Raw genomic sequence first — 19,690 nt, forward strand, 5'->3', positions numbered from 1 at the left:
AACTAGCTAGAACGAGCCCTTTTTCTTTCTAAGGAATAATTGACATATTAGTTTCAGGTGTACACCATAATGATTTGATATTTGTATACATTGTAAAAATAAGTCAAGTTAATATCTAGCATTATACATAGTTACTAAAAAAAATAAATAATGCTTTTGTGTGTAATAAGAATGAGCCAACTTTTCATGCTGCCCTTTAGTGTATATGTAGCTAACCTGTTGAATTTGTAGTAACTTCTCTGTAATTTTTTTTTTAAGATATATTCCTGTTCAGAGATGTTTATTAACTCCTGGTGCTCACAGGGAGATACCTTAGCCAGATATTCAGGCTTTCAGTTTTATTTCCCACCATCTCCTATGGTTTAGAATGTACAAGAATTACTTCCTGAATACGCTGTTTTCTTCTCTGCATGTAGTTCATGGTATTTTCATCACTCTCAACTGTCTTCTTGTAGTATGCCTGACTCCAGATGTTAAAAGAATACTGACCAGATCAATTATCAGTTCCTTTATGCTTTTTAAAAAAATTGTACAAATGGTATCATACTATAGGTGCTCTTCTGAAACTTCCTATACTTAACACATCTCAAGGAAGCTTCCTGATCAGTCTTTGGCTGAGTTACATTTTGTAAAAGCTGTATAATATTTCATTTTATATTTGTAGCAGTTTAATAAGATTTTCAGTTTCTGGGCTTTTTTTTTTTTTTTTTTTGCTATTATATAAATGATGTTCAAGTGAATTTCTATGCACTGATACCTTTTTGCATATGTGGAAATATTCGTAGGATAATTCTTGATGGAATCGTTGGCTCAAAAGATAATATGCCTTTAAAAGAGTGATAGATGTCACCAAAACGCCCTTCTTTAAGGTTGTTTTCTCTATTAGCAGTAAGCTTTTTAGATGCTTATCTATCTTCACCATCATTGGGTATTAAAATTGAATACCTGCCTGTCTGATAAATGAAAATGGGATGTTACTGTTTTGACTGTCATTTCTTGTGTGAGTGAAGTTGAACGTTATTGACATAGTTTTTCTAAAATCTGTCAGTTTATTCATCTTTATCTTTCACTAGTTTTTAAGTTCTTTACATTTTAATGAAATTATCTCTTTGTTTTATATTGCAGATAGTTGTCTGCAGTTTATGGTCTTTCAACTTTGTTTTTGTTTATGGTGTATAGTATTTTTATACTATTTGCTTTTAACCACATATATTATAAGCTTCATAAGGGCCAAGACTGCATCTTACTCATCATTGTGTTCCCCGTCTTATCTAGCACTATGCCCTTTTGTGGGTGTTCTTAGACTTTAATAATAGTTGAATCCTTCCAAAACTGTAGTCTCTAGAAAACTAAAATACAATATTTTATACGGGTTAAATAAGTTGAAAGTTACCAATAATGAGCGTTTGTAATTAAAAGTGATAGTTCAATGGCTTAAACAAAAAATCCTCAGCATCTTTTATTTGTATGCTGATCAATTTGAATTGAAAGTCCTTGTGATGATCAAGGTGAAGTTAACAGGCACACTTACCACTCTAAATGTAATGGACAAATAATAAAATTACTTGATATGACTTTATCAAAACTCTAAAGCAGTCTTCATATAAAGAGAAATAGCCAGCTGAGAAAACTATAGAATTTTCTTAAACTAAGCATGATCCTTTTTTAATATATAATCTTTAATCTATTACCTAGTCATAGAAAGGAGTGGACTTTTTCTTCCTCCCACTACCCATCTATTAAAGTGAATCAGATATAATCATGATTGTGTCAAAAGTTCAAAAGGGAAAATGGAGGTAAAATGAGCTGAATTGGCATTCTTCCCTCAACATTGTACCTGTAAGCTTGATATGTTGTTTCAGAGATTAACTTTATAGACTTCCGTACCCAGAAGTATGAAAATTCTTAGGGAACTCTTTTCACAAGCTTGATCTTAACATACTGAATAAAGAGAGCAGCTAATCCCTTTTGTAAGGTAATTTGAGAGGAGGGAATTCAAAATGTAAAATCTCACCTGCAGAAAACACTCTATTCTGTAAAGGCCTTTCTATCTTTAGACACTTACAAAGACTTCATATTTTAGTGTGGAAGGGTGAACTTGGTTAAAAAGCCAGTGGGTGAAATTAGAGAGAAATAATCCAGTGCTTTCTTTCTGGGAATTACCATCTTGCTCTCCAGGGGACCTAATTTTATTCCCTGTGGGTAATGAGAATACCCTTCTTGTACAGCAAGCCAGCATCTCTAAATATAAGCTTGACTTTTAGTATAATAAGGGTCTTGTTAGGTGCAATTTTGCTCTTAGTCATTAATACAATGAACAAATGTTGTGGTTACCTGGGAAAGAAAATTCAAGTGCTTTTAAACCTCTTGTGAGATTTGGTTTCATGCTTGAAATCTATACAGTGTTATGCCCAATAGCATCTGTAGAAGATTCCAAGCTATAAGGTGTACAACATAGAGAAGTTAATACATGTTGGAAAAAATTGAAACCACTACAAAACGGGTTTAAGGTCCTGAATAAAAAGCTTTTCTTTTACTAAATGACACTTACTAAGGCATTAAGTTTAACAAGTGACTGGAATTTTCTTAAGGGGAATTTTACGTGATGATGATGATGTCTCTGCTAAGAAGTCAGTCTTTCCTTCCAGTGGCACTTTTTCTTTGCAGCTTTAATACAGTTTGCGGTTCTACGAGTGCAAAGACCAGATAAAGAACAAAATATAATCTGACAGTATATAGTATTAAATAGCATTTTCAGTATATTATGGCATTAATTATGTTAGGTCATTTGCACCAACTTTGTGATATGTGCAATTAAAATCTGTTCTTGATTCTTTAAGTTTAGAATTTGACAGAAGTGGTCTTTCTTGTAAAGAACAGTATTCCATTCCGATGCAACCTTAAAGTACTGGGCCTTATGTTTTCAGTTCCTAAAGTTGCCCTCAGTCTGAAAGCTCTGGACCTTATGTGTATGACTCCTGATTTCCTGTTGATAGTAAGAGCACACTGCACTCTTTCTCTCCTGTTTTTTGGCTTTTTTAAGAAGACCATTAAAAATAATCGTCCTTTATTCTTTTCTTTCATTATGAAACTTCTAGTCATAATAACAAAATATTTTGTATTTCATTTCAAACTAGTAAAGCTCTGTTTCCCCTGTAAGCATTGTATACTAAACTGTATAGCAATCAGAGCTGGCTTCATCTCACTCCTGACATTTTTACCACTTACTGAAAATAGAAAAAATGACCTGTATTTATGTAACTGACCTCAGGAAGAATGACATCGAAAAGCATATGTACAAATGTGCATTTAAAAAATTGTATTCTGGTATATGTAACATACTTTTTAACAGCTAAGCTTTATTAAAGGTAAAATGTCATCTTAATAACTTTTATGATTTTCTTAAGGTAACTGGGTTTGTCATTTTATCAGTTTGACAACAGACTCCCCCCTTCCCCCAGCTTGTTTGAAATCCCTGTAACATGCTTCAATTTAGGAGTGATTTTTTTTTATTTGTTTCAGACAAATCTGCCTATTTTCAAGCTAAAGGAATCTACCGTTAGAAGAAGATACAGCGACTTTGAATGGCTGCGAAGTGAACTAGAAAGAGAGAGCAAGGTAAGAATTATTTGTAGTGTTACCTTAAAGCAAAACATTCCAAATTTTAATGTTTAAGACCTCTCAGGAAAATAATCTTGAATAAAATGAGTAAAAGCAATTTCCCCCCCAAATAGTTTAATTTCATTTCCTAGGAGATGGGGAAGTGTGTAGTTTTTCCTTAGAACTCTTCCTTCTCGTGTCTACTTCAGTGGCCCACAGAGGCCTTTGCTGACTCACACTTACACGACACTTCTTAGAACTTTCTTGCTATTGCTTCCTTCCTTTTTCTCGTCTTCCTGTTCATTTTCTCTTCCCACCCTTGGTAAGTTTCTCTTCTCAGTACATCTGCTATAGCATTGTATTTGCAGCTTTGTTTTTTTTTTAACTGACTCTACATTTTTTTTTATCATCATACATTTATATATAACAGAAATATCATAAACCAGCACTTATCTTAATCTGTATGATAGGTGCTAATAATCCTCAGATTCACTTTTTAAATGACGGCCATGATCTACCTTTAGGTTGCTACCTGCAGTTTTAGAACACTGTTACATATCCTGGTAAGAACTGTCTTCTCTTAGAAGAAAATTTGGTGGCTTTGGCTGCAAAATAGAGAAAACAAAGTCTCATTCTAATGTCTCTTACTTCAGCCCTACATCAGAATGACATACATAGCGTGGAGTCTTGCAAAGTACCCTCAGAATGATGAAAAGTACACTCAAAAGACTAGCTTGTGCTTCCTTCTGAAGCATACTAAGATAGAAAAAGAAGGAAATCTTTCCTAACCAGATAAATGTGGCTGGATACAAGAGCAACATATACAAGTCATAGCATTCCATCAAAAATGGAAAAATAGTTTTACTCTAAAGAATATCCAAGTATAAAATGTTTCCAAGTAAAACTGAAAGTATAAGGCCCATGTAAAGAAAACCTTAAAACTTCATTGAAAGGCAAAAAGAAGACCTTATAAACAGAAATACTACATTCCTGGTTTGGAATATTCACTTCAGAAGATTCATGTACTCTATAAATATTTGTGAGTTCATTCTATATGTTATGTGAGTTGCAGACAGAGCTGTGAACAAATGAAGGTCCTCACTTTTTTGGCACTTTATTGGGTAAGTCGGGGTGGTGGTGAAAAGGAAACCAGAAAAAAAATAGAAAGATTATATGTCAGGTGGTAATATGCTCTAAAAAAAAATCTAAGGAAAATAGAGAGTGCTAGTCTCATATAGGATGGTCAAGGGAAGGCCTCACTTAGAGCTGGCATTTTAGCAGTAGACCCAACAGAAATAAGGCAGTATCTCCTAACTTATTTATAAACTTGTGAAATTCTAATAGGAATCTTAATGGAGTTCTTTATAAGCCTGAAGATAAGACTTTTAGTATCAGAGAAAGTGCAAGAATAGCCAAAAATTATTTTTACCAGTGATTTAGCACCTGCAGACATCAGCATATGTTAAGGCTGTAGTAATTAAAACAGTATAGTATTGCTTTGTTGTTGTTGTTCAGTCACCGAGTCATGTCTGACTCTGCAGCCCCACGAAATGCAGCACGCCAGGCTTCCCTGTCCTTCACTATCTCCCTAAGTTTGCTCAGACTTCTGTCCATTGAGTCAGTGATGCCATCCAGCCATCTCATCCTCTGTCACCTTCTTCTTCTCTTGCCCTGTCTTTCCCAGCATCAGGGTCTTTTCCAGTGAGTTGGCTCTTCTCCAGTGAGTTGGCTCTTCACATCAGGTAGCCAAAGTATTGGAGCTTAAGCTTTGGTATCAGTCCTTCCAGTGAATATTCAGGGTTGATTTCCTTTAGAATTGACTGGTTGGATCTCCTCGTTGTGCAGGGGACTCTCAAGAGTCTTCTTCCAGCACCACAATTTGAAAGCATCAGTTCTTCAGCATTCAGCCTTCTTTATGGTCCAACTCTCACATCCATACATGACTACTGGAAAAACCATAGTTTTGACTATATGGACCTTTGTTGGCAAAGTATTGCTTTAGGGATGAGCAAATAGATTAGCAGAATGTCAGAGAATTGAGAAGCTAACCATGTGTTTATTGGAAATTTAGTTCATAACAAAGATAACTTTGTCAATTAGTATAGAATAGGAATTTATATTCAGCAAATAGGGTTGAAACATGTGGCTGTTTGGGAATAAAGCTGTATAATTTGCTGTATATAAATTACAGATGGTTTGAATATCTAAATGTACAAAACAAGGAAGTTTTAAGTTACAAAGAAGAAATGTTTTATGACCATAGGGAGAAGTGTCTTTTTTCCCCCCACCTTTATTGGAGATATAATTGACAGATAACATTGTATAAGTTTAAGTTGTATAACACAATGATTTGATACATGTATATCTTATAAAATGATTACCATAATAAGGTTAGTTAATACATCTATCACGTCATTGTTTTGTTGGTGGTGGTGGTAACATTCAAACTCTGTTTCTGTTAGCGGATTTTAAGACTATAATACAATCTTGTTAACTGTAGTTACAATGCTATAATAGATCTCTAGAAGACCCCTTGAAGAAGGGCATGGCAGCCCACTCCAGTATTCTTGCCTGGAGAATCCCATGGAGAGAGGAGCCTTCTGAGCTATAGTCCATGGGGTCACAGAGTTGGACGTGACTGAAACAACTTACGACAGCACAGCACACAGATCTCCAGAACTTACTCATTCTTTAACTGAAAGTTTGTACCATTCGACCAATATCTCCCTATTTCCCCTACCCTCCAACCCGTGAAAACAACTAATCTATTACTACTACTCTCTGTTTCTATGAGTTCAACTCTTCTAGATTCCACACAAAAGTGGGATCATATAATATTTGTCTTTTTCTGTCTGATTTATGATAAGAAGTATCTTGATAGGCTTTTGACTTTGCTTAACATAGTACCTGGCCTACTGGAGTGTTTAATAAGCATTCCATAAATGTATATGTCACTTTTTTTCATGACAGCTTTATTGACATAACTCACATGCCATACAATTCACCAGTTTTTACATTCATTTATTTTTGGCCCTGGGTCTTCATTGCAGCGCATGGGTTTCTCTAATTGCAGCGAACGGGGGCTGCTCTTTGTTGCCGTGTGTGGGCTTCTCATTGAGGTGGCTTCTCTTGTTGTGGAGCACAGGCTTTAGGCTCTCAGGCTGTAGAGGATGGGTTTAGTTATTGTGGTGCACAGCCTTAGTGCTCTGCGGCATGTGAAATCTTCCCCAGACCAGGGATCGAACCTGTGTCCCCCACACCAGCAGACAGGTTCCTGTCCACTGTGCCACAAAGGAAGTCCACAACTCACCAGTTTAAAGTGTATTAATTCTTAATTCTTACCATTAAGTCTAATGGTTCTTAGTATATTCAGAGTTGTGCAACCATTACTACAGTCAGTTTTAGGACATTGTAATCTCTCTCTAAGAGAAACACCATACCCATTAGTGATCATTACTGATTTCTCCTCACCCAGCCTTTCACAACCACTAATTTTCTTTCATTATGGATTTTCCTGTTCTGGGCATTTTGTATAAATAGAAGCATAGAATATGTAGTCTTTTCTGTCTGGCTTTTTTCACTGAGTGTGTTTTCAGGGTTCATCCTGTTGTATTGTTAATCACTACTTCATTTATTTATTCTTTTGTATGGATATATCATTTTTTATTTACACATTTATCATTGGCAGACATTTGAGTTTTTCCTGCTTTCTGACTATTGTGAATAATGCTGCTGTGAACATTCATGGACAGGTTTTTGCATGGACATGTGTTTGTATATCTTAGCTATATAACTCTTGTATCTCTTGGGTATGCTCAAAATTCTCCAAGCCAGGCTTCAGCAGTATGTGAACCGTGAACTTCCACATGTTCAAGCTAGATTTAGAAAAGGCAGAGGAACCAGAGATCAAATTGCCAACATCCGCTAGATCATTGAAAAAGCAAAAGAGTTCCAGAAAAACATCTACTTCTGTTTTATTGACTACGCCAAAGCCTTTGACTGTGTGGATCACAACAAACTGTGGAAAATTCTTCCAGAGATGGGAATACCAGACCATGTGACCTGCCTCCTGAGAAATCTGTAGGCAGGTCAAGAAGCAACAGTTAGAACTGGACATGGAACAACAGACTGGTTCCAAATCGGGAAAGGAGTACATCAAGGCTGTATATTGTCACCCTGCTTATTTAACTTATATGCAGAGTACATCATGAGAAATGCTGGGCTGGATGAAGCACAAGCTGGAATCAGGATTGCTGGGAGAAATATCAATAACCTTAGATAGGCAGATGACACCACCCTTATGGCAGAAACCAAAGAATTAAAGAGCCTCTTGATAAAAGTGAAAGAGAAGAGTGAAAAAGCTGGCTTAAAACACAACATTCAGAAAACTAAGATCATGGCATCTGGTCCCATTACTTCATGGCAAATAGATGAGGAAACAATGGAAACAGTGAGAGACTATTTTCTTGGGCTCCAAAATCACTGCAGATGGTGACTGCAGCCATAAAATGAAAAGATGCTTGCTCTTTGGAAGAAAAGCTATGACCAGCCTAGACAGCATATTAAAAAGCAGAGACATTACTTTACCAACAAAGGTCTAGTCAAAGCTATGGTTTCTCCAGTAGTCATGTATGGATGTGAGACTTGGATTATAAAGAAAGCTGAGCGCCAAAGAATTGATGCTTTTGAACTGTGGTGTTTGAGAAGACTCTTAAGAGTCTCTTGGACTGCAAGGAAATCCAGCCTGTCAATCCTAAAAGAAATCAGTCCTGAATATTCATTGGAAGGACTGATGCTGAAGCTGAAACTCCAATACTTTGGCCACCTGATGCGAAAAACTGACTCATTACAAAAGACCCTGATGCTGGGAAAGGTTGAAGGTGGAGAAGAAGGGGTCGACAGAGGATGAGATGGTTGGATAGCATCACCGACTCAATGGACATGAGTTTGAGTGAGCTCCGGGAGTTGGTGATGGACAGGGAAACCTGGTGTGCTGCAGTCCATGGGGTCGCAAAGAGTTGGACATGCCTGAGCGACTGAACTGATATACCTAGGAGTGGATTTATGGCCATATGATAACTGTTTAACTTTTTGAGGCATTCCCAGACTGTTTTCCAAAGTAGCTACATTTTCCCCAACAGTGTATTAAGGTTCCACTTTTCTCCATGTCCTCACCAACACTTAGTGTTAGTAATTTCTTTATTATAGCTTTCTTAGCATGTATGAAATGGTGTCTCCTTGTGGTTTTCATTTTCCTGATGCCTAATGATGATCATCTTTTCAGGTACTTATGTATCAGCCATTATTTTGGTGGAGAAATTTTTTTTTCAGATCCTTTGCCCATTTAATTGAGTTTCTTTTATTATTGAGTTGTATATAGAATATATTAAAAAGAAGCTCTTAGAAGTCTCTTATTATATTTACAATTTGCAAAAATCTTATCCCATCCTGTGGATTGTTTTCACTTGATGATGTCCTTTGAAGCATAGTACTTCACTTCTAACATTAAATCAGTTTTTTATTTTGGGCATTTAACCTGTGTGAAAGTTGTATTTTCATTAGCATATTCTTGAAAGTCCCTTGGACTGCAAGGAGATCAATCCAGTCAATCTTAAGGGAAATCAACCCTGAATATTCATTAGGACTGATGCCGAAGCTGAAGCTCCAATACTTTGGCCACCTGAGGCGAAGAGCTGACTCATTACAAAAGACCCTGATGCTGGGAAAGATTGAAGGCAGGAGGAAAAGGGGATGACAGAGGATGAGATGGTTGAATCGCATCACCAACTCAATGGACTCATTGAGTCCATTGGACTCAATAGGTTTGAGCAAGCTCCAGGAGATAGTGAAGGACAGGGAGGCCTGGCATGCTGCAGTCCATGGTGTCACAAAGAGTTGGACACAACTGAGCAACTGAACAACAAAATTGCTAAGAACAGTTAATCAAGTTGTTTTGTTTATATATTACTACTTCTACTTAAGATCTGTTATACTAGATGAGAAAGTTGGTGACATTTATTGTGTTTATTAGTCATTATGGTTTAATTTTTTAGCTTTTATTTCAGTATGTTTTTACTATATTATGCTGGCCAGATATCCTCCTGTCCTCATCTTGCCCACATATACATACATATCATCAGACTCCTGACTTTTTAAATTGGTGTGAGAATTCTAAGTAGATCTTTTCAGACTGCTTAAGCAAAAATAGTTTGGTGTTGAAGATCTTTGTTAACAAACCACTTATGATTTTTGTAGGTGATTAATCCTGTTGCCTACATCATCACCATCCAATTCAATGAGTATTTTGAGTATTAGTAAAAGTATGTCTCTGTTGATGATAATACACAGTAATCTTTAAATTCCATGCTAAATTCTTCCCTGAATTAATGGTGGTCATTTCTTTAATGCACTAGTTCTAGATTCCTTTTTTTAATAATAGCTTTATAGATATAGATGTTTTTCCCTGCCCATCATATAGCTATTTCTGTTGGAGCACAGCTAGTGGTCATAATCCGGTTTTCAGTTGTAGTTACCTGCAGGTTTCAAATCTTCAACTTGACAAATGCTTTTATAATATAAGGGAGAGACTTAAGATTGCTAAAGCAAACTTATGATGACAAATCTTTAGATGTCTTAATCACTGGCACCTGGGAAGAGTAGATCTAGGAAGGAATTACAAAGTTTATGTAGGGCATTGGTTTTGTGTTTCTTTTTTACTCTTTGTTTTTTGTGCATGTGTAAGAAGTTGTGTAATCTTTCCCTTTTTTACCTTGTTGAATTATTGTTTTAGGATAGAAACTCTTCATCAAGGGTTTTAGATTTTACCTCTTAGAATATGTATAATTTTATTACTGGTGTTTACTGTTTATATTTTTTCTTGTGTGAATTGTTTGCCTACACCTTTTCTCTGTTTTAATGTAAGATAAGGATTCACCTAAGTGGTTAGTCATTTAACAGATATTTGAACTTCTCTGTATGCCCAGCTTTCCTTAAAATAACCATAAGAAGCCTGAGACAAGGGTCCGTGATTTGAAGGCATTAATAGGATAGATTGGTGGCTCTCCAGGAGGGGTAGTTTTCTCCCCCAGGAAGACATTTGACAGTGTCTGGAGACCACTGTGATAGTCACACCTATCTGTGTCGAGTGCCTACTGATGACAATCTAGTGGGTAGAGGTCCGGGATGCTGTTGAATAGGTATTCTACAGTGTACAAGAAACCCTTCCCCCCAGTACATTATCTAGTTCAACATGTTAATAGTGCCATGGTTGAGAAATTCTGGGATAGAGAACCTGACGAACCTGTGAAATAAATAGCTAGGTACTATTTAATTCAGGGGCATCCCAGGTGACTCAGTGATAAAGAATCCGCCTGCCAAGCAGGACACACAGGTTCAATCCTTGGGTTGGGAAGATCCCCCAGAGAAGGAAATGGCAACCCAGTCCAGTATTCTTACCTGGGAAATCCCACAGACAGAGGAGGGTTACCATCCATGGAGTTGCAAAGTGTCAGACATAACTTAGTGACTAAAGAAACAGCAGCAGCATTTAAACAAATATTTGAGGTCCAGGTAATTCCTAGAAGAGGGAGATCAGTCATAAGTTGTCCCTCAAGGAAAGCTAGGCTTTGACAGGGAAAATTTGGGATGTTCCTTTATTGTAGAAGAAGAAATGACAGGTCTTTGGGGAAAGGTAGGATAATGGGTTTGTGAGAAAGTTGATTGTTTCTTAGCCTAGTAATGCTGCTGCTAAGTCGCTTCAGTCGTGTCTGACTCTGTGCCACCCCATAGACAGCAGCCTACCAGGCTCCTCCATCCCTGGGATTCTCCAGGTAAGAACCTGGAGTAGGTTGCCATCTCCTTTTCCAGTGCATGAAAGTGAAAAGTGAAAGTGAAGTCGCTCGGTCGTGTCAGACTCTTAGCGACCCCATGGACTGCAGCCTACCAGGTTCCTCTGTCCATGGGATTTTCCAGGCAAGAGTACTGGAGTGGGGTGCCATTGCCTTCTCCGTAGAAGAGTGGCAACAAGTAGTAATTATTGGTTATTTTGTCATTACCTCAAATGCAGGCAGGAAAGATTATATGCAGATAGTGTGAAGTGGAAGAAATTGACCACAGAATTCTTATCTGCCCATGCCAGAAAGAACATTGTTAATATTTTACATCCTCATTTAATTGGGAGTTCAGATCGATCTCTACAATTACCATTGTAATAAAGCAGTGTTCTCGCCAAGCAACATCAAAACTGTTTGAGGGGCATGGTAGCCTTTATTTCAGTGTTGCTTATTCCCTTTGTATACTTGTGCTTTGGTAAGTCCAGGAAAAATGAAAATTAAGCCATTGAGGAGCTTTGGCCTGATGGACTATTCTGACATTTTGTTTATCTTGCCTCCAAAACACTAAATCATTTTTCAGTGTATTTTTATTGAGTCCCTTTTATATTATTAATTAATTATAAATTATTTATAATTTACATTATAATTATAATATAAATACATTATATATATTTATATTATGTATATTTAAACTAGTTTGACAGTAGGATAGCTCTCATAGTGAAGATATACTTTGTCTTCGTGTTGTGCTCTACAAATTTTCCCATTTCAGCCAGCATGTTGTTCAAGAACTTTCTTACCATGTTTTAGGTTGTAGTCCCCCCACTCCCTGGGAAGGCATTTTTGCGTCAACTTCCTTTTAGAGGAGATGATGGCATATTTGATGACAATTTCATTGAAGAAAGGAAGCAAGGGTTGGAGCAGTTTATAAACAAGTAAGTGCTTTCTGTTCCTCAAGGTCTAAGAGTGAATAGTGTTCTGAGATTCTTTAGGTGACTGCTAGTAATTTTTTTTTTTTTTGCTAGTAATTTAGATATCAAACTAATACTACTTTTTCCTTTTGGTCATCTTCTAACTTTTTTGTATCATTTAAACAAAGTAAAAATATATAACAAATTGAATATTATGTGCTAAATATTAAACTTACGAGTGATATGAGTATCTTTTTGTTGATCTGAGTTTTGTATGTTTTTCTTGGTTAATTTATGCCAATTACATATAAAATTCCAGCATTTAAAAAATAGTTTTACTTATGATTCTTTTTGATTTAAGGTATGTTCTAGCATGAACAATACACTTGCAGTCATTTTGTTTGCAGATGGAAGGTATTATCAGCATGTCTTGTGTAAAAGCTGCACATTTTACATTTTCATGGCAAAATATATACTTTTGAAAATGTAAAAGATTGTATCATTTATCTTTTACTTTAGAAACTTCTAATAAAATCAACCTCTAGCTTTTTTTATTCCTATTTAAGATACAGTGTTTTGTTTTGTTTTGACTGCACTTCTCAACTTGCTCAATCTTAGTTCCCCAGCGAGGGATTGAACTATTAGTTTCCCCAGCAGTGAAAGCACAGAGTCCTAACCACTGGACCACCAGAGAGTTCTCTAAATATAGCTGTTTTTTAAAAGCCAAAATTATAGGAAGAGTTACGCCTGCAAAGGGCTCACTGTAATTGTGCATTTGGCCTTAAGTTTGGCCACATAAAGTCAAATCCTAGAGAATACTGTTGTGTGAGCTTATTTATTAGCAGTACTTTTTTATCTAGTAATTTGAAGATCTGTGAGTGGTAAACAGGGAAAGTTACACAAAGCCCTTAACTTTTAGTTATCTGATATAGCACACAACCTTCATTGTCTACTTTCTTTTTGGAAAAGGCAGTGCTAGCTTGGAAGTTTTTAAATTCTGAAATAAAGTCTGGTTGCCCAGTCTGGTTTTATATTTGTTCTGATAGAAACCTTGAAAAGCAAGCAAAAAAAAAAACCAAACCCCAAAATTGCACATTTGTGCTTGTTTCTTAGTATATGGGGATTTTATTGAACTTGTGATCCTATATCTTTTTCTTCTTTAAAATGTATTCTTTGAATCAATGACATTGTTTCACTTTTAACATTAAAATTCATTTAGGTTTCTTATGAATTCACCAACTAATATATAAAGAAGCTATCTGGGTACATATTGCCAGAGACAGTGTAAAGCTAGTGATTAAATGTTTTCTAAATTACCCTTACAGACAGAAGGAAAGCAAATACATAGTTACTCACTAGATAGAGCATAGCTCTATGGGCTGTCCAGAGTAACACTGTTACTAAATTGTTCATGTTTCCTAATCTTAAAATGTGTATGTTTGGTCCCCCTGCCCTGCTTTTATAAAAATTGGACTGAACTTGTATTTTTTATTTCTAGGGTCGCTGGTCACCCTCTGGCACAGAATGAACGTTGTCTTCACATGTTTTTACAGGATGAAATTATAGATAAAAGCTATACTCCATCTAAAATAAGACATGCCTGAAATTTCACAAGAAGGGGCGGGGAAAAAAAAAAACTTTCCATGACTTAATGATTCATATGCACCAGTGAAGAAGTTCTAACTAACTTTAGCATGCTGCACAAAAAACTGGTATAATATGCCTTCAGTATACTAACACTCATACGCTCAATTTTGTTTTGTTTTGTTTTGGCAGTTGACAAGAAGTTAATTTGCTTTAGTGAAAAATCCCTCATTCCAACCTTTCTATATAAATAGCTCTTTCTTGCTGTTTTAATGTGGTATATACTCTAGCTTCACAAACCTGTTGCTCCAGTATAACCTGCAGTGTCCTAACTAAACTTACTCACTTGGTCTTACCTGCAGTTTTTTGTGTCTTGTTTGCTTCTTGAATCCAATTAATAGAATATTTCTCTTACCCCTTTTTAATATGTGGTGTCACTTGACCTAATTTATGTGTGGAAGCACTACACATTGGTTTCCAGTTCCCTACACGTAAGATACATGCTTGTATGCAGAGAGTATCTCCCTTCAGGCTTGTAATACCCTTCACATGGAAGATCAATGAGGGAAATCTTTATATTCTGTATAAAAACAAAATCAAATTTATATACTAAAATCATTTGTCTAAAAATTTAAGTTGTTTTCAAATAAAAATAAAAATGCATTTCTGATATGCACTGATTGTGTTGCCTCTGGTTTTTCTTTTCTCTCTTCAGAAGGCTTTCCTACTTAACTCACTTGCTGAGAGGGATTATTTACTAATTATATACTTCTCATTCCTGTAACTCCATTCCTCTTTAAACAGTGGTGATATCAAATATTCTACTACCCTTTGAATGGAGGTATTTTCTTTTACACAACAACAACAAAAATGTGATGTACTAGAAAAAGCATTCCTTAAAGCTTATTGAGTCATTATGAAGCACTTTGTGTATTTGGAAAATGCTCTTATAATCTGAAGTCATTCTATTCAGAAATCCTTTTAAGATAAGTCAGTAGCATGCCTCCTATTTTTCAGAAGAATTTTCTTCCTAGCTCATCTGAGTGACTTATTTAAACAAACTTAGCAAGAGTGTAATAACATTTTCTTAGCAGATCCATGCTTTCTAATTTGGTTTAGGAAGTGGCACATTTTCTCCTCTTCTCCTCTAACCAAGGGAGAGGGCCTCAAACAGTGTTCTAGCCTGACTTGTATAACCAGAAAATGCAGGAAGGATTCCTTGCTGCCTAACTTGTGTTGCAGCCAGAATGTGGTCTCTAATTTGAATCTGTACTATATCTGGTGGTTTGGAGACCCATTGTGACCTAGAGTTAAACTCCAAGGTAAGGAAGGTTTTCCCTCACACTCCAGATGTGTCTCCTATAGAGACAGATCAGTCCATTTCAGAGAAAACCAGCTTAGGCCTTGGCCTAATACCCAGGATGTCCCCCAAAGCAGATCGCTGTCATAGGAAGAAGTCAGAGCTGCCCTAGTATGTTTTATTGCTTATATATGTCACAGTTGCATAATACTGGACATTTCAATTACTGTAAATTAAGGTACAGAATAAATAGCATGTGAATTGTGTTTCACTGAGAGCAGTAAAAGGTGGTCAGTAACATCAAAAGTTTTCGGTATGTAGTAAAATTGAAAGTTTTTGGCATGCAGAACAGAGTTAACAGTAGCTTTGCTAAACTCAGTAATTCCTCCAAAGTATGGGTGATTTTGCCTCCTGGGGAACATTTGGCAATATAGCAAGACTTTTTTGGCTGTCACAACCGGGAAATGCTACTGGAATCTAGCAGGCAGAAGGTTAAAGATGCTACTAAACTCCATACAATGTACACAGGACTGCTTCCCACAACAGGAAAATGTCAACAGTGCTAACGTTTCTACTCAGTGTGGAATTCTTTTGATTTTGATCATTTATAGACAAGAGAATAGTGTGATTTAGGATTGGTTGTACTGGCCTTGCTTACTTTTATTTATTTATTTATTGGCCTTGCTTACTTTTAATCTCTACAGTTTCCTTAGGGCAGGCATGCTTTTAGAAAGTTGAAGGTTTAAAGTCAGATGAAAGGTGATTTATTCTAGGTAACATGTTTTTACCTAATGTAGGAGGATATATCTCACTGTTGTTTCTTAAAGAACTGAAACCACGGTCTGCATTAAAACAATATCTTTGGACTTCTATAGTGGTACAGTGGTAAGAATCTACCTGCCAATGCAGAAGACACGGGTTCAATCCCTGTTCCCAGAAGATCCCACATGTCGCAGAGCAACTAAGCCTGTGAACCACAACTGTTGAAGCTTGTGTGCCTAGAGACTGATCCACAACAAGAGAAGCCACCACCACAACAAGCCCACACACTGCAACCAAGAGTAGCCCCCACTCACCACAACTAGAGAAAGCCCACTCAACAGCAATTAAGACCCAGCACAGCCAAAAATAAAATTTTTTTAAAAGCTCCAAAAAAACTACAACACCTTTAACCCTGTGAACTAAAAGTGCAGGTGCTGTCAACTCAGGTAACAGACGTTTCTAGAAGCCCGTAAAGAGTCTTCCTAAAAGAAGGTGAATTGGCAGTGAGTTATGCAGCAAGAGTCTCCAGCTCTGTGTCCTCTCAGTAAATTATCACCTTGTCCCAACTTCTGCCAGATGTAAAATTTCAACAGCAGTGGTACTATTGGTAACTTAACAATTGTTGAAGACCAAATGTAAAATCCACAGAACAGCAGTTCCTGAGACATATAAAGGCTTAATGATAGTTAGCTAATGGCAGTGGGAATCACAGATGAAGCATTAGCCACAGCAAATGATACCACTAAGCCCCTGGCAGTTCCTGAATAGGTTTATCTGGTATTTGGTTTCCTGCTGGGCGGTTCTGCTGTGGTGACCCTCAGTAGTGATGATGACCTCTGGGCTGGATACCCGAGAGCATCTTCTTTTTATTACATCCTTTTTTTTTAACTCAGCCCTCTCATTAAGGGCCATTCCTGTGCTTCAGCTTGCTTTGCCCGTTTTGGATGAATATAGCCAATGAAAGGAGAAGGCTCCTCGCCCGTAAGTCTTTACAGATAAAATTTGTTTAAGGTGTGGATGGACAGAGAGCTTAGCACACTGCCTGGTTTATAGGTTAACTGCTCTGAGTGCTCAGTTCAGTCGCTCAGTCATGTCCGACTCTTTGTGACCCCATGAATCACAGCACGCCAGGCCTCCCTGTCCATCACCAACTCCTGGAGTTTACCCAAACTCCTGTGCATCAAGTTGGTGATGCCATCCAGCCATCCCATCCTCTGTCGTCCCCTTCTGCCCCCAATCCCTCCCAGCATCAGGGTCTTTTCCAGTGAGTGAACTCTTTGCATGAGGTGGCCAAAGTATTGGAGTTTCAGCTTCTGCATCAGTCCTTCCAGTGAACACCCAGGACTGATCTCCTTTAGGATGGACTGGTTGGATCTTATTTACAGTCTTCTCCAACACCACAGTTCAAAAGCATCAGTTCTTCGGCATTCAGCTTTCTTCACAATCCAACTCTCACATCCATACATGACTACTGGAAAAACCATAGCCTTGACTAGACGGACCTTTGTTGGCAAAGTAATGTCTCTGCTTTTGAACATGCTATGTAGGTTGGTCATAACTTTCCTTCCAAGGAGCAAGCAAGCATCTTTTAATTTCATTGCTGCAGTCACCATCTGCAGTGACTTTGGAGCCCCCCAAAATAAAGTCTGACACTGTTTCCACTGTTTCCCCACCTATTTCCCATAAAGTGATGGGACTAGATGCCATGATCTTAGTTTTCTGAATGTTGAGCTTTAAGCCAACTTTTTCACTCTCCTCATTCACTTTCATCAAGAGGCTTTTTAGTTCCCCTTCACTTTCTGCCATAAGGTGGTGTCATCTGCATATCTGAGGTTATTGATATTTCTCCCGGCAATCTTGATTCAGTTTGTGCTTCTTCCAGTCCAGCGTTTCTCATGATGTACTCTGCATGTAAGTTAAATAAGCAGGGTGACAATATACAGCCTTGATGTACTCCTTTTCCTATTTGGACCCAGTCTGTTGTTCCATGTCCAGTTCTAACTGTTGCTTCCTGACCTGCATATAGGTTTCTCAAGAGGCAGGTCAGGTGGTCTGGTATTCCCATCTCTTTCAGAATTTTCCACAGTTTATTGTGATTCACACAGTCTAAGGCTTTGGCATAGTCAGTAAAACAGAAATAGATGTTTTTCTGGAACTCTCTTGCTTTTTCGATGATCCAGCAGATGTTGGCAATTTGATTTCTGGTTCCTCTGCCTTTTCTAAAACCAGCTTGAACATCTGGAAGTTCTAGCTGTGATTATTAGAATATACAAGTGTTTGGACTGGGAAACAAGTTAGAAAACTATTTTAGGAGGATAGAGTATGTCTTCCTTGATAGTTCCTTTATGATCTCTGTCATACAATTCCTTATAAAGTAAATAATATTCTCCTTTACAGATGAGAAGACTGATGCTCTGCAAGCTTAAGTAATATGCCCAAGGTTACCCAGGATGTTATGGCTCTAGATTAACACTAGAAAGATGTCTGCCTCTAAAAGCCATGCCTTGGTGCACTTCTTTCTTAGGACCAGGCCTGTGACTTGGTACCTACCCAGCCTTTATTTAATGCTCAATAGATGTATGGATTGAGTGACAGGGTGAATTTCCAGTAACATTTCCAGGGTCCTCTAGGATAAGCATGAGTGAATGTGAATTGGTTTTGTTTTTTAGTGTGATTGTAATTGTAAGTATAAAAAGTGCTTTGGGGCATGCAGAGGTAACTGATCAGAAGTATCTTAACACTCCTAAACTTAGCTGTGTACCACAATTACTGTTTAAGACTATCCAGGGTTTTTTTTTTTTTTTTTTTAAAGCTTCGCAGGTAATTCTGAAATAGCCATGTTTGGGCACTTAGCTAGAAGGCCCTTTGATTTCCTGGAATTTGGTTCGATTTGATCTTAACCTGACTAGATCATTATGAAAAGAAATCAGGAAATTAAGAAAAAGTCAGGACTTATCTTGAGAAATTACTTTTGTAAATCTTGATTTATAGTAAATGAAGTTTGCCTTATTCTGACCTTGCTAAGAAAATAAGACCTTGATTTTGGAGACCAGGACAATTTGTTTAAAAGCCCAAAAGGAAGTTTTCAGGGTGCTGGGTACCACCTCACCACAGATGCCTTTTAGAATGAGTGACATAAATGGAAGTGACTCAGCAAAATCAAACAGCAACACTAAGCATTTTACATGAGTAAAGTGTAAACATACACAAGAGGTTAACAAAGGCCCTTTCTCAAGAAACTCAGTCTTGCTAGGACACTGTCATGAAAAGACTCACAAGGTACAGACAGAAGACACGGCAAATGTGAGGAGGGAAGGGACACATGAGTTCAAGTGGAGGGAGGGAAATGGTCATTTAAAATAAATGCCACTTGAGTTGCAGCCCCAAAGTGTAAAAAGCTTGAAAGTTGGCATCCTTGGCTTCACAACAAGGAAAAGCTCGACAAAGTGAAAAAATCAGTGACCCACCTTATCTTAGGCACCCCCATCAGAGAATGGAGGTTGCAGAGCAAACCTCCACCCTCAAATCTGGAATGACATGCTCATCTAGACAGACATGGTCAAAATCTGTTTACCTCTGAGCAGGAACTGCTAGTCACAAACTGGTAGGATCACACATACTGTGATACCGAATTTGTGGAGGTTGAGTGTGACCTTCCCAGGTGGCACTGGTGGTAAAGAACCCACCTACCAATGCAGGAG

At 37.3% G+C, this 19,690-nt stretch overlaps 1 protein-coding gene across 2 annotated transcripts in view; it reads left to right on the top strand.

Moving 5' to 3' along the window:
- The window catches only part of SNX3 (sorting nexin 3), a 47,213-nt gene extending 32,610 nt beyond the window's left edge, over positions 1 to 14,603 (top strand). For both annotated transcript variants that reach the window (NM_001079778.1, XM_059889737.1), the window contains 3 exon segments: positions 3,523 to 3,618; positions 12,243 to 12,367; positions 13,842 to 14,603. In NM_001079778.1, coding sequence (NP_001073246.1) covers positions 3,523 to 3,618; positions 12,243 to 12,367; positions 13,842 to 13,947 — 327 coding nt within the window. In that variant the 3' untranslated portion in view covers positions 13,948 to 14,603.
- Positions 14,604 to 19,690: the final 5,087 nt, after the last annotated feature.

The sequence above is a fragment of the Bos taurus genome, chromosome 9 (genome assembly GCF_002263795.3).
Source record: "Bos taurus isolate L1 Dominette 01449 registration number 42190680 breed Hereford chromosome 9, ARS-UCD2.0, whole genome shotgun sequence".
NCBI lineage: Eukaryota > Metazoa > Chordata > Mammalia > Artiodactyla > Bovidae > Bos > Bos taurus.